Source organism: Dicentrarchus labrax, unplaced genomic scaffold (assembly GCF_905237075.1).
Source record: "Dicentrarchus labrax unplaced genomic scaffold, dlabrax2021, whole genome shotgun sequence".
NCBI classification, from domain to species: Eukaryota; Metazoa; Chordata; class Actinopteri; family Moronidae; genus Dicentrarchus; species Dicentrarchus labrax.
The window spans coordinates 14576973-14592224 of NW_026136721.1; the positions used below are offsets into that span (position 1 = coordinate 14576973).

At 42.1% G+C, this 15252-nt stretch overlaps 2 protein-coding genes across 2 annotated transcripts; both read right to left on the bottom strand.

Moving 5' to 3' along the window:
• Nucleotides 1-310: 310 nt before the first annotated feature.
• Nucleotides 311-8724, bottom strand: LOC127354863 (Na(+)/H(+) exchange regulatory cofactor NHE-RF2). Its single transcript, XM_051385147.1, has 6 exons — nucleotides 7715-8724; nucleotides 7041-7358; nucleotides 2307-2498; nucleotides 1490-1643; nucleotides 1188-1408; nucleotides 311-1087 (listed from the first exon to the last, which is right to left on the bottom strand). The coding sequence occupies exons 1-6, from the start codon at nucleotides 7919-7921 to the stop codon at nucleotides 920-922; spliced, it is 1260 nt and encodes a 419-aa protein (XP_051241107.1). The 5' UTR covers nucleotides 7922-8724; the 3' UTR covers nucleotides 311-919.
• A 1503-nt stretch (nucleotides 8725-10227) lies between these two features.
• On the bottom strand, nucleotides 10228-14616 carry nthl1 (nth-like DNA glycosylase 1). Its single transcript, XM_051385086.1, has 6 exons — nucleotides 14339-14616; nucleotides 13233-13501; nucleotides 12970-13140; nucleotides 12707-12866; nucleotides 12170-12275; nucleotides 10228-10778 (listed from the first exon to the last, which is right to left on the bottom strand). The coding sequence occupies exons 1-6, from the start codon at nucleotides 14544-14546 to the stop codon at nucleotides 10475-10477; spliced, it is 1218 nt and encodes a 405-aa protein (XP_051241046.1). The 5' UTR covers nucleotides 14547-14616; the 3' UTR covers nucleotides 10228-10474.
• Between the last annotated feature and the right edge of the window lie 636 nt (nucleotides 14617-15252).

Here is a 15252-nt window from a genome sequence, read left to right on the forward strand (position 1 = left end):
GGCCTTTTGCTGCATTTCATCCCTATTTCTCTCCCCTTTCCTGTCACTCTTCAGCCGTCACTATCAATTAAAGACAATAAAAGCCCAGAAATTATTTTGAAAATAAATAAATAAATGTAGTGGAGTAAAAACTAGAATATTTCCCTGTGAAATTTAGTGGAGAAAAAGTATAAAGTGACTTAAAATAGAAAGACTCATAGGAAGTAAAAGTACTTACATCCGTGATAACAACATTAGATTAAGATCTGGTTGTTGGTAGCCGGGAATGTAAAGTGAATATAACCTGCTACTGAGAAAGGAAGGCTCACCCAACTTTTCACGATGTGTTTATAGCAGACGTTCTGTTGTGGCATTTACACATATTCTGAAAGTTTATTTCACATTATGATACGTTTCAACCAAGCACATTTGAGAAAACATTCCTCAAGAGGCTACAACAAGAGATCAGAGGGTCTACACTTTTTCTATCTAGATAGCCATCTGTCTTTTAAATATTTTTCTTCACAGAAATCCCTCTAACATTGAAGAGAAGCACTGAGGTGATCCAACGTAATGTCATAACTTAGTCTCTCCCATTCCCTCTGTATTTACAAGTGATATGCTACATTACAACTGACAAACAAAATGTTAATACAAAGACAACTACGAGGACTCACAATGAGCTCACTGTAATTTGAAAAGACATGAAACTATTACTTCAACAAATAAAACCTACCAAAGTTCCAACAGAAAAGGGCATCTACAGCAAATATGGCCCTAAATCAGACTGGGTGCATTTAGGCTGTTATCGACTCATAGTCACTACTCATGGCTCTGAAATGAATATGATTTAATATGGTTAAACTATACCTCAAATGTGTTCTTAAGTACAGTACTTGAGTAAATGTACTTCGTTACATTCCACCACTGCGTCTCAGAGTCAAAAGTTGCTGAAGATCTCTTGTCTCTTGTTCCAGTCCATAGGAGGTGCTCTCTTCTTTTTGCGGCTGGCGAGGGCCTTTTGTTTAGCCTCAGCAGCTGTGGGACTCAGACGCAGGCCACTGTCTGTGAAAGGGTCCGAAACACGGCTGTCGTCCTCATCAGGGACCTGCAATACATACATACACGTTTTACACACACACTCACCTACGCCTCATTTTGTGACTGTTGGCTTACTTACAGTATTACTCTCACGCCTCCTCTCTCACCTGGATGCTCATGTCTGAGCTGCTGATCTCCGAGTGGGTGGTAGAACTTCTTGAGGACTGAGATGCTGAGCTCCCGTTGGCCCTGGATTTTGGAGACATTTTTGTGATCGGAGAGTCTGTCAGCGTGACGTTTATGATTGGTGGATCTGTGGCGGGGAGTTCAGTGGTGGGAGAGGGGGTAGGTGGGCCGCTTTCTGTGGCTGATTCATCCACATAGACCTCTGTGAGACAGTAAAGAGAAACACATGAGACATTTTGTCCGGAGGGTAAATAGAGTTGTGTATGTGTGTGTACAGTTTAACCTTTGTCATGGCTGGTGGTGGGTGTGAGCCCCAGTCTGTGGAAGAGCTTGTCCGTTTCCTGGTCGACTACTAGGAGGCGCACTTCCTCCCCTCCTGCTCTAATAAATGCCACCACCTCTGAGTGCCTCAGGCCCTCGATGTTCACTCCGTTCACCTGAGACAGAGAAAAGGAGATGTGAAAGGCAACAGAAACAGTGGAGGAAAGTGAAGATGAAGAAGATAAAAGATACAGAGGCAATAATTAATACAGACAGGAGTCAGGGAGGAGATTAGGAAGTAGCCATAACACAAGCGGTTCAGTATGTCTTGCCTCACATACCAAAACACAATGTGTGATTTGAGTAGAAGCAAGTTAATTTGCATGAATTCCTTTCCTGCCTCGACACTCTTCCTCTACACATGTTAACTGCATACTTCTTACAGGTGGAAATGGAAACAAAGTCTGTCCTGTACAAGCACACATATCTGCAAATCTGTGACGCACAAGGAGAAGTGCATACATGTTCACATAGAAAGGCACAAACAACACCAGCCCCTCCTGTCGTCTGTTCTTCCTTTTCCCCTTTAAACAACACCTCTCTCTCCCATCCACTCTAAGCCCGAGTTCAGCTAATCCAATGCCCTAATGCTCTAATCCAATCACACCTCATATTAGTGTGCAGACCCGATTAATACTGAGAGTGGTTGCAATGTTTTTTCCCATCAAAACCCCAAAAATTTACCTCTGACAAGGGAGGTGTCTGCGTATTCTGAAAAAGGGGATGGGGGGTAATTCTTCTAAGTCATTTATTTTACTGTGTGTGTGCTTTGGTTGTACCTCCACTAGTCTGTCTCCGGGCCTAATGTCTGCATTCTCAGCAGCTGAACCGGGGTCCACCGAACGTACAAACTGTCCACCCTTTGTCTTATCGCTGTGCAGATTGAAACCGTAGCCATGCTCCCCCTTCACCAGGTGACACAGCCGGGGAATGAGCTCAGCTGGCGGCTCTGGCGAGGGCTGCACCTGCAGCTATAATGGGACATAAGACAACGTAAATTTGAGGATGAAAACTTTACAAAAACAGATATGTGTTTTTCCTACTGTTCCAGGCAGCCATTGGTTTCCATTTATTCGTAAAAAACCAGAAGCTTGCTTGAATTGTGTATTCTATCAACAAATCTGTATTCGTGTTTTTAATCAAAGTTACATTATCTGCGTGTGTTAATGCATTTTAAGTGCAGATTGATTTGAAAGGTCTGCACTGCTTTATCATGCAAAGATAATATGTTAATGTTGATGGATTACACAATTCAAACAAGTTTAGATTATCATATCAGACAGAAATGAATGAAAGCCAATGAAAAATACATCCAAAAATATAAAGTTTATGGCATGCATTTGAAAATGTTTGGCAAATATTTCAACTATGATTCTTACTTACGTGATTAAAACTTGGGAAAAAAACTGGTATGGCCCCATAAATGTAGGATCATTTTTGAGTCTGTAGTTTGTGGTGATTGGTTGTATTGGACTGCACTATACTGAATGTTTTGTCCCCTTACAATAAAACCACCACCACAAACCAGAGAATTTAATCAACGCTTCTGTGACAGTGTAAACAAAAACTGAACATGACAAGCTTCACAACAATAGGAGTCACTGGAGGGATGTTGCGCTGGATTTCACTTGATTGTGCAGGTTGGGGCTGAGTAATAATTCAGTATCGCATATCAACTTTCAGTACTAAGACGTCATGATCAGTGATTCCAAACAAATTGTCATTTAAAATGAACAAAACTATAACAATTTGATTATCTTATATTTAATTTTGCAAATATTTGCCATGTTGTAACTTAAATTGATACTGGAAATAAATACTTGTATTAATATTGTAATATTGATTTCAGATTGATCTACTACGGGTGTACATATTAAACTAGTAACTCAGTATTGTGGCCGTAGGAGAAAGTGGCTGACAGGATGAGCCAGTGGGCTAAGTGGATCAGGCTGAGAGACATTAAGACTGGTCCTGAGCCTAATGACCAACGACAAGAGTTGACACATTGCATGACTCACCTGCCGACCCGACCTGTGCCTCTACTACAACATGTAGTTAACTGTATGTTTGTGTTCTGTGCCAGGACCATGTGTTAGTCCGAGACTCACACACACACACACATACACACACATACACGGAAAGAGTGTCCACAGGCTCGTGAGTGTGTATGAATGATAATATGTCTATCCCTGTAGCAGAGTACATCCCTGTCTGTGAGCTGTAGTGATGGAACAGAACGCCTTGGCGACAGAACGCCATGGTGACAGGTCAGGTCGCTGTGGTGACGGGTCACCGTGTCTCCTACTGGTTTTAGAGATCTCCATTTATGTTGCTGGCCTGTTTGCTATTTTTGTCATGTCGGCCTAAATTAAGTGAGACACACACACACAAATACACACATACACACAGACACACACACAGGCTACACACTACACTGACCTGGAAATATTGTATGTGAGTATTTCCATGTTACAGGCATGATAATCAAGTCAGTTAGTGCAGGAACAAGTCCATTGATCAATTATCTGTTGGACAAAGAATTTATTGCCTTCCACTTATCTACTAATCAATAATTCTTTTGAGCAATTTTCAAACAAGATGCAAAACATTCACTGTTTCCAGTTTCTTATATGTGAGAATTTGGTTTATCTTCGTTTATATGACTGTAAATTAATCAAATATTTTTGGATTTTGGACTTTGATGTCATTTGAAGCCGACTTCTTGAACTCTGGGAAATTGTGAAAGGCATTTTTATAATTTGATTGACATTTTACATCATGTATCAAACCAAGACTTCTACATAGTTGGAATTACAGTGATTCGTAATCTTTGTTTACCAACACCTGAGGCATATTTTCTTACACTATCCTACAGACAAATGCCATAAATTTAACGGGAGAATTTTAAAAATCACTTTTGTTCTGAGCCTTTTGAAAAAAAATTGCCTTATTTAGGGAAGCTGATCAAAGTGTTTTACTTGTGTGTGTGACTGAGCCAGACTGTTGCGTGGCTGTGACTGCAGTTATGTAAGACTACTGTATATGGGCATGTGCTGCCATAATAACGTCATGCAACAATGAACTTGTGACTGTATTGACAATGTGAATGTCACAAGATGAATGACACAGAAGAGGAGAGTTTAGAGAGACAGTTGTCTGGGCACAGGGCTTCAGTGGTGTCAACCTGGGATTAATATGCCATAATGGTTTCCTCATTGAAGAGGCTGAATTAGTGGACGAAAATAATCCCTCACATGCAAGGCACTCATTGAAAATGTTTAGAAGTTGATACTGTGGTGTCGTCATTCTGTAGAAAGATAGCTGATTGGTGGTCTTCATGCTTTTTTAGGTTAATTTTAGGTGCTCTTAACAAAACTGGTTTGTAAAAAGGCCCATTCTCCGGGCATTCTTAGAGCAAGGAGAAAAACATATTCAAAGCCTTTATTTTGTCTGGTATATTAACGGTTAAAAGCACAGACCTATTTGTGCACTCAACAGACCTCATAACAGTGGAAATGATTTCATAAATGTCTACAATTCCTAATTCAAGGCTCCCTGTTACTCCATATAGAGAAAGTGGACACAATAAAGTGTGCACAATTCATCAGACCTTCTGAAGGCTTGTGAAGCTTATAAAATGATGTTTTGGTTGGAGGTTAAGCTCGTGTTTGGAGCCACAGTTGTTGGAAATGTAATAGGCTCCACTATGCTGTACAGGCTCTGCTGTTATTGCATATTATGTTGTTTATTTGAACATATAACCAAAACTGAGAAAGAGAGTCGGGATGGCCAGCCAAGGGGCAGCCTGTATTTACCCTGCCTTTCGGCTAAACAGATGGCAGTTTAACATGAGCCACTGGTCCTGAGGATCCTGGTCGACTTTGTTTGGAGCCTAAACACTGAGCTCAATCTCCGACAGACAGTTCCCGGTTATTTCCGCAGCCAGGCTGACTTTAAGACGTCACTCTGTTGTCTGGTTGGCACTTGTGGAAATTTTGTTTTTGCCTAGTCACACTTTCTGGCTCGACATTTAGGAATATGAATGAGGTTGTGTTTTGTGCACATTAACGTAGTGTAGATAGCATACCAAAGAATGTGTCTAAATCTGTTTGCTTTTTTTAGTTGTAAGGTCAGAGGTGTGTGAGGTCCCACAGTAGGAGAGAGTGAGACTGCATGCCCAAAATAAACAACACTAATAGATAATACTTATGCAAAGAGTTTGGTTGTGCAACATTGCTATCTTAACATCTGATCCCTCCCATGTCTGCTGGGTACTTTCTTTCATCCCAGCAGACACTCAAAGCATGCTTTGTCAAAATCAACGCAAATAAAAGTCAAGCAGACTAGATGAGTGATGATCACCATCATCACCAAGCCTTAAGTTCAGCACCGGTAGAGGAAGAACTTTGGGCAGTGAGAAATCTCAGGTTCTAACTTCCTGCTTAATTGGACTGTTTAAAGCCCTATACAAAACAGAATAACACCAGGGAACAAATGTTTTAAGGCAAATCAGTGAAGTGAATACATGGTTTACACCTCCACCTAGTGCCCACTTTCTTACACTATTTTTCCAAAATAATCATTCAGTTTGACTAAACTATACCTACAGTTCTGTATGTTTTTGTAGGAAAGCTGGTCAGTTTTCGCGGGGTTTTGTCTCGGGTGTCTGCACTCAGGTGTGAAGAATTCTACAGTTCAATGTGTGAGGTGTTAACACTCAGTATGCACAAAGAGACAGCGCTCTTTAAATACAATATGCATTATTAAATGTTCACACTGCTCTGAGACTACGGTGACTTGTAAACAGATGTAACACTGGTTTCAGATCATTTTAAGCAGATGTTTGAACGGCAGGTAAAGTTAAAACCCCACTGTTGCACTGTGGTGGAGAGGAGGAGACACATTCCTTTAAACCTTCTGTACTTACAGTTCTTTTGTTCACTGTTTTATTTGTACTCCCTGCAGACTCTACAATGGACTTTACAGCCTAATTTAGACTGAAGAAGTGGGCTTGTGCAATGTCTTTATGCCCATGTTGGTATTACATTTGTCCAAGACATCCAGCAATAGAAAAAAAAACCTAAAACTAATAAATTCAAGCAACAAAATCGTTTCAAGTCAGCCAGTCTTAACTTGCAGCCCTGCAAAAGTGCCCGCACATGGATGTTTTCTTACCCCCTTTGGTGGCTTCAGTTCATTCTTTTACAATGTTTTGTCCAGTTTGTCTCAGTACACCTGAGGCCTGTTTTTCTCCTGTTTTTGAAGTTTTCTTTAGAGAAGTCACCAGACTCTGTCTAAAGGCACTGCTTTGTGACTAAATCCAGCCAGTGTCTTAACACAGTAACACACTGGCTCACTGCTGCCAGCCAGAGAGACAAAACTAACCATTTCAACTCCAGAATTTGGACTCTTCCATCTCTTTTCTATTCTAATCCATAAAAACCCTCAGAATTTTTGACATGTTCTTCGAGTGACCACTAGCATGGGCCTGATGCATTGATATCCATCCTTACCTCTGTGTCTGTCGCTGTACTTGATGTCACTGAGGATCTCTTGACCTTGCCTTTTGTGATCGTGTGTGTGGGCGAGTCTGCAGCAGGAGGGTGAAATGAGAATGTGTGGTTGGGTTTGGGTGACAGGGGTGAATTATCTCTGGGTAAGGGAGAGGTACAAGGGGTAGGCCCCGGTGAGGGGCGCGGGGAGAGGGTTCCCATCTCAATGGCCAGGTCCTCGGTGCAGGCCAGGCCATGACTGCTGAGGTAGTCATCCGTGTCCCTGTCCACCACCAGCAACCTGGTGCGGTGCGGCACCTCACGGATACGGTTCACCACCTGCAGGGAGGAGAGAGGAGCAAAAGAGAGGAGCTTAGGACAAATTTAAACCATTAGTGTGGTGTTATGTGCATGTTGTTTACTCAGAGGTGGACTGCATATAACATACTTTTAGCATGACAGAGACACCCAGTGATTACCATTACACAAAGCTCACTCTGACCCATTTTAGTAGCCCCCCTCCTCCTCCTCCTCAGGCAAAGGAAAAAGTGGTCTAACAGGTATAGAACTCATTGTTTCTACCTCAGAGGGTTGATGTTCCTCTCATGGTTTGTCTCTACCACGCAAGAGTAGAGGGAGTTTTTTTGTTATTTGAAAAGAAAAGAAAAACTTTTTTTTACTGAGCCATCACTTACTTGGTGGTGGGTTTCGTTCTCCACATTCTCCCCGTTCACTTCCACCACCCGGTCCCCTGGTCGCAGCCCGCCCAGGTCAGCCGAGGAGCCCGGTTCCACTTTGCGAATAAACTGTCCGCCTTTATTCCGCTCGCCGTGCAAGTGAAAGCCATAGCCGCGCTCTCCTTTGGTCAGGAAACAGAGCCTGGGTCTCAGCTCGCTCTCCATCCCGGCGCGTCAATAGGGGGAAAGCAGGTCAAAGTGTCTCAGGGGAATAAACAGGTGTTTGGTCCAGGAGCGGTGGAAAGTCTCTGGCTCTTAATCCAACGTACGGCTGCGCGCTTCAGCGACCAAACGATCACCATCATTCAGCATGATGCGAATCCATTAATAATCCACAATTGTTCAGAGAGCACAACTCAAAAACTAGGCTAAAACTAATGAGTGTTTAATCCATCATGCAAATGCCAGGGGCGCATATAAGAGCGCGCAAAAATGGTGCACAGTGTGCGTAAAACAGTGGCCAAAACACACGGACGGTGGCCAAATCCCGTCCATCGGAAGAGTAATCCAAGAGATCAGAGATTAGAAAGCTGCTCCTCGCACGTAAGACTTAATTCCTCTCGTTAGCGGGGCGTGTGTCCTCCTGTCCGACCAGACCCGGTGCGGGAGCGAAGAGGCGTCAACAACAGATCCCACTGTCTTGCCTTTAGCGCACACCTGACGACGCAGCGCAGCCGCGATGCTCTGGCAGAAAAGTATGGCCTATAAACAGTAATGAGGCTGTGAAATGGTTACTGTAAAGAACATTTGAACGCCAAGATGCGTTTGAAACATGTCCAATGTAACGCAAATTGCTCCTGTTACAGCTCCCAGAGAGGCAGAGGCTAGCCCCAGGTGGTGGAGGTGAAACCAGACTGACTGTGACCTGAGAACGGAAATCTTCCTTATCCGCCCTCTATCCCTATCTTCACTGGAGATCAATAAAGGGACGGTTGCGTAAAAGGGGATTTAATGTTTCATGAAATATAAGCTTTCCTTGTGTTTGTGATGTGGTAATTCAGGCCTACTAGCATTTATCCATTCAAAGAGAAGTCTCTCAAGTAATTCAGGACAACCTGGTTTAAGGGTGTGTGTTCTTGATACTGATATTGGCGAGGACAAGTTGATACTGATATTGGCGAGGACAGCAGTTGAGCTTTTTTTTGTTTTGTTACCTGTGACAGAAATCCTCAACCCTTCCGATGTGCCCTTAAGCAATACATCAGATCCATATGCAAGGTTTGCCCTATGGGTGCTCATTCAGCAGCTCAGTGGGCAACAATATTTTCCCTTAGTTAAAAACTTCATTAAGAATTGAAAACCAACACTAAATAACATAATGACACAATGAAAAGCTACTGCCACAAATATGTGCATTGAGAATCACAGTGGCATCAGTTCTGTGTAATAATAAGACATTCTTGTATCAAGATAAATGCAGGGGTAACTAATAACAATAACATGGCTGGGTTCCATTTAAGTGTGCCAGGGAGCCAGACAGCCAGCCAACATGAAATACCAGGTTTCCTGTTAGTGACACGCCTAATGATGCAGTTGTTATTGTTCATTTCTCCTGTGATTCTCTTGCTATGACAGTATCATATATTTTGAGCAGTAACCAACAGGCTGGCTGCACAGGTTCAGTCATGTTTTTATTGTTGTTTATGTTTTACTCTTTATTAGTAATTATGAAGCACTTATTAATGCTTTGTTCTGCATGCAACCTTCATCTTCAGCAACCTCCTAATTACTTCTTATTGATAGTAAGTAAGGAAGTTATTGTACATGAATTACAATCTTAATAGGCTTTGCTCAAAGTGGGACTTATAAGAACACTAATTCTCCCTTAACAACACTTAATAAATGTGGTTTATTCTTATGTAACAAAACGCAGAACTACATGTGTTAATAGTGTCCAGAAAACTCTAAATTAAGTCTTTCTAACTCAGAATATGTTCCCCATTCTAAAGTGACATCTTGATTAGTTATTAGCAACTTAAACTATGAAAGTAAAAAAACAAAGTAAAATATTTTAATTCAAGTTGACTACAGGTTTAAGGCCTCAAAGTCTTGTGACTTTGGCCAGTACTGAGCAAAGCACATCAATATAATAATTAATGTACAACAACTTCCTTACTTACTCTCAATAAACAGTAATTAGGAGGTTATTGAGGGAAAACTTTTAGTTATGGCCCTAGTAGTTGTAGAATATGATGTGATAATCCCTGTAGCTAAATTGATAAGGAATTAAAGCAACTTGTGTGTTGTCTATTTAGTTCATGTTGTTTCATAATGGTACACTATATATTCCAAGTACAGCATTTATGGGGAACTTTAATATTAAATAACTATAAATTAGTTTACTCTTGATCAACTGAAATTAAATATTCTTTTAAAGTTAATGTTCTTGTTATTTGTCGTCCATATGCAACAGACACACTCCCTCTACTGGACAAACTGTGAAAACTTGAAACATGACCATGACATTCATGTTCAGTACATACATTTGTTTTAATTTGATAATAAAGAATGAAGCACTAACAGTACAAAAATATAATCTCATATAAAATGCTAAACGTGTCGTTCTAGTGTCAAACAAACTAAGTGATGAAAATACAAATATCCTGAACGTATATTGACATTAATATTTAGCTCAGATGTGTGTTTTCAGTGTGTGCGTGAATAAATTCAAGTCTTCTTGTTTAAAATTTGGTCACAGCTCACACAAAAACAGCTAAATCAATGATTAACTTTGCTTTTAGGCCTCCTTCTCTGCGTGGTAGGGGAAACAGTGGGCAGCAGCTCCTTCTTTATCCTCTCGTCTTTAACAGCAGATTCCTGTTCAGGCTCAGTTTTTGTTTTAAAGGAAGAGGCCGGACTTGGAGAGCGTGGGGATCCAGCTTTAGGCCTCTTTGTAGGAGAGCTCTTGTGGGCAGATGGACAGCTGTGCTGGTTCAGACATACAGAACAGAGAGGGTTGACGGGCAGACAAACCTGCTGTCCGAACCCCACGAGCAGCCAGTTGATCTCACTCCACAGCTCCCTGCAACGGAGAGTGAGAGGAACATCTCAAGCTTTTGGCCATTTGGGAACACCGCTCTTAAGATATATCAGAAGGCAAGTTGGTTGCATCGGCAACTACACTGCTAGATGCCACTAAATACTGGACCTTTAAGGCTCTTATACAGTCGCCGTTCATGGCGACAATTCTGGCACCTCTGGGCATCTCTGTGTTCCTTCATTGAAGGATCGTACAGATGCCTGTAGAGGCGCACCTGCTCGGAAAGCTTGCCCTCGAACTCGTCCATCTTCCTGTTTCCGCTTTGGCACGCTCAGCTGAAAAAATAAAAGAGTGGTGCGCGACCTCACGCGACCAGGCCTAAATCCTGGCAGGTCGGGAACAGCGAGTGTATAAGAGCCTTTAATCTGATGTGATAAGGAAAAGATGTTAGCCAACAGTTTCTACTTTTTACACCACCAGCAGTTATGGAGCAACATTAGCTTTCATTTGAAGTCATGTCTCAAGTCCAATATTCCCTCTCCTTTTAGCTGTTTTGGTCTCTAACAGTTTGTGACTCTTTAGCTGCACCTGTCTGGTTTCAGGTCGGGTTTAAAGCTTTTTGTTGCAAACAAGGTTGATGACAGCAGCAGTCTTCAGGCTATAAAACCAAAACAATGAACTGAAAGACTCAATAATGTTCAAGGGGAGCAGTCGAATGATAATTCTCTGTGGGTTCATACAGAGTAGCAACCCCTCTCTATTACATGTAGTCATGTGATCCCATTGTTAATAAAAATGTATTTGAGTAAAGGACCAATATGTAGGATTTAGTGGCATCTAGCAGTGAAATTGCAGATTGCAACTAATTGAATACTACTTGCCTTCCAAGCCTGGCTTGCAGCCAGTGTTGGTGGACTAGAAGAGGATTCCTATCTTTGTAGATAAAAACAACTCATTCTAAGGTAACGAAAACACAATGATTCTTATATTTAGGTGATTAGACACTAATGAAAACATACCTATGAATATTATATCCCATTTCAATAGATCCTCCTAAATGTTACACACTGGACCCAAATTAGCTTTAACTCATCCAGGTCCTGGTGATGGAAAATTAAACAAAAAGTGTTTATTTCTGTATATTATTATTTAACTATGACTTCTACAATTAAATTCTTTTTCTAAAATGTGCCCAAATCTGACATAAATAACTGTATCCCTATGGTATCCCAAGATGCTACTTCTCATACTTTAAAAAGCGACAGACATTTTGCAGATACACTTTGATTTTAAAAGTTGTGTACTACCAGTCAACATATCAGTCAACCCTGTGCTGTATGTGTCTCGGTTAATCTCGGTGACTCTGCTCTTTATAGATTTGTTGGCTGTTAATCAGGTTGTACGGATCAGCAGTGAATCAGTCATGCTGTTACCTGGGTAACCACTCCTCCAGGACCTTGCGTGTTTCTTCTGGGTTCTTTGCAGGTTTCTTCAGCCAGCCCAGCCTATTAGAGATACGATGCACATGTGTGTCCACACCTGAACAAAAACACAAGAATATAAATGAGCACATGCACTCATATACATGGTGATGTGGACTCTCCCCACTATGTTTCACTGTTAGTCTACTCACAACTCTGCTGATATACAGTATTCGTTCCATTTCCTGTTATTTTTCTAGGCTGCAACTTTATCAACCTCAAATTCCTTGAATTTGTTAAAAATATAGATACACATTGTGGTACAATAGCATGCAGGGAGTGAGGTGTTCTGATGTTGACTTCTGTAAAAGGATATTTAGTCCCTGCAGACATCTTTAGGCTGCCAAAAGAAAGAAAACCTGATAACTACTGCCTGAGGCAGACTGAAGCTTGCAGTTCAGTTTCCGAATATGTGAATTCCTGCTGCTCCGTTAGACATAATTTATTTATTTGTAAGTGACTGTGCATGCTCCAGGAATGTGTCCCCACCAATGCCAGACACCTGGTCCCAGGCAATGTCCATAGCCAAGTGAGCCATCTTAGGGCCAACTCCTGGCAGGCGGACGAGCCCCTCCACGCTGTCTGGGATGTCCCCTCCAAACTCCTTCTGCAACATGGCCGATGTCAGCTTCAGATACTTCACCTTAGTCTACAGAGGGAGGGTGGGAGAAACCATTCAATGAGGGGCAAAACCAAACAAAAATGGAGGGTGATTTCAACTTTAGTGATAAAACAAAAACAGCCTGTATTACCCTCCAGAAGCCGACAGGGTAGATGAGTTTCCCCAGTGTTTCATCGTCAGTAGCGAGTATATTCTCTACAGTGCAGCCGTGAGCTCGGAGCTTCTGCATCGCTGCTGCTGTCACCTGGTCCTTGGTCTGACTGGACAACATGAGCGAAACCAACACCTGGAAACGTCTCACCTGTGCCAACAGAGAAGACAACAGAAGCAGCAAGAATAATTTATTTTAACTAGTAAAAAAAAACAGACTTAAAATAAACAAACCACACCTACCTGTGCAGGGGCCTCTGTGTCGTAGCATTTCTCTGCTCCCATCTTATCTACAGGTGCATCACGGCTGTGTCTCATCTCACGAATGTATCCTAATTGTTTCTTCCAGTCCAGAGGTTCCCAGTGCTCTGTCTTTACAGGTGTAACACCGTCATCCTTGTCATATTCCACCTTCAGCTGTCTCCTCCTGCGGCCGTGTGAAGACAGCAGTGGAGCGTCCGGTTCGGTTTTTGGACGTGCTGTACCGTGGGGGAGGAGTTCAGAGCAACCACCTGAATGAGCACAGGGAAGAGGGAATGAGAAATATCTGACCCGGCACGGCAAGGCAGTATGTCTGCATTAAAGAATAAAGGTATATCTTATCTTATCTTATCTTAAAAGAAAATACACTACATGGCAAACAGTGTAGACATCTGAACAGTATAAGTATGTGGGTACCTCGGTGAACCATTCATTTGTAAAACAGCCTTCACTCCTCTGGGAATACTATTCACCAGATCTTGGAGCCTGGTTGCAGGGATTTGCTCTCATTCAGCTACAACAGCATTGTGAGGTCTGCCGCTGCTCGGACAGTAAGGCCCAGTTTACAGCCGGCGCTCCAGTTCACCCTCCAGTGCTGTGCAGGCTGGCCAATTTCTTCCACAACACACTTATAAAACCACCATTTCTTTATGGACCTCGCTCTGTGCATGAGGCATTGCCACGTTGAAACCAGGTTGGTGCTACAAGCAGGAAGCACCCTACTGTCTTCAGCAGTGGTTAAAGTTCACTCCAGTAGTTTGCAACAACAACAAATAAATCATGTGAAGTCTGAAAGAATAACCACAATGTGCTGTAGTGGAAAAGGTTTTACTGCTTCCCTCTATTACTACTCATGTCATGACTCCTACACACATTAATACACATCCTCTGCAAGGTGAGGCTATGTGAGATAAAGTGGAGGCTGCTTGCTGTGCTCAGATCTACTAGTCAGTGTGGACGTAGAGTCAATCACTTTTACAGTCCAAACAACCACAGCTACTTTCCCTGCCAATGCGCAGACACAATAGTCTGTTAGAAGCTATTATTTCTATATAAGTGTTCAGTTAGTAGCCTTGCGTGACAATTACCCGTTAATAAGGGGGCCGAGGAGGGTCTTTGCTCCGAGATCCTCGCCTCCTCCTCCTCCACTTTCACCGCCGCAGAGGAACCTGGATTCACATCCCTCCGTCTGCGGGTGAGTTTGGACCGTAGAGAGGCCGCAGGGGCGCAGCCGGTACTCTGAGTCCCGCTCCGAGTGACAGCAGCCCGGCTCTGCATGAAGTAAGGAGAGGCCATTATCAAACACTTCACTAACGTTACATAACAAACCCTCGTGCTGCGGCGTGCTTGAAGGATCGAGATGAAGCTCGTTTCACATTCGTGGTTCCTGTACAAGAGCGGATTATTGCAGGAGTTCAATCAAAATGCATCATCATCAACAACAACAACAACAACAACAACAACAATAATAACACATCGAGTGGCAATGAAAAATGTCCTTTTAATAATACATAATAACTGGTTCAGAGTTATTATTTAACATACATGCATCACTTCTAACAAGACAATGACAATGATAAAAGGTAAACTCTATTTAATTTAAACTTACATTAGGGATCCTGACAACTACGCATATGCATTATAAATATAAAACATGCTGAACTAATAAGGTATTCGTTGTGTTGCCTGTAGCTGTGGGGTACAAAGAAAATATGAATAAGCTTTAATAACCCAACACCAGCAGCAGGCATGCAGTGTGAATTGGTATTGTAAATACATAGAGATAGATACACAGATATTGAAACAGAATCTCCAGAACTTCTCTGCAAAGTATCATAATTTGAAAAAACCTTATCCAGGGCTCAGGATAATAACATTCAATATCTTGGACTCATAGCACAATGTGGTCTACAGTCTCTTCCTGAGTTCCTGAGCTGTTTTAAATATTGTACTGTCAGTCCTGTATATCCTCTTATCACCTCAGCGATATGCCCTTTAACAC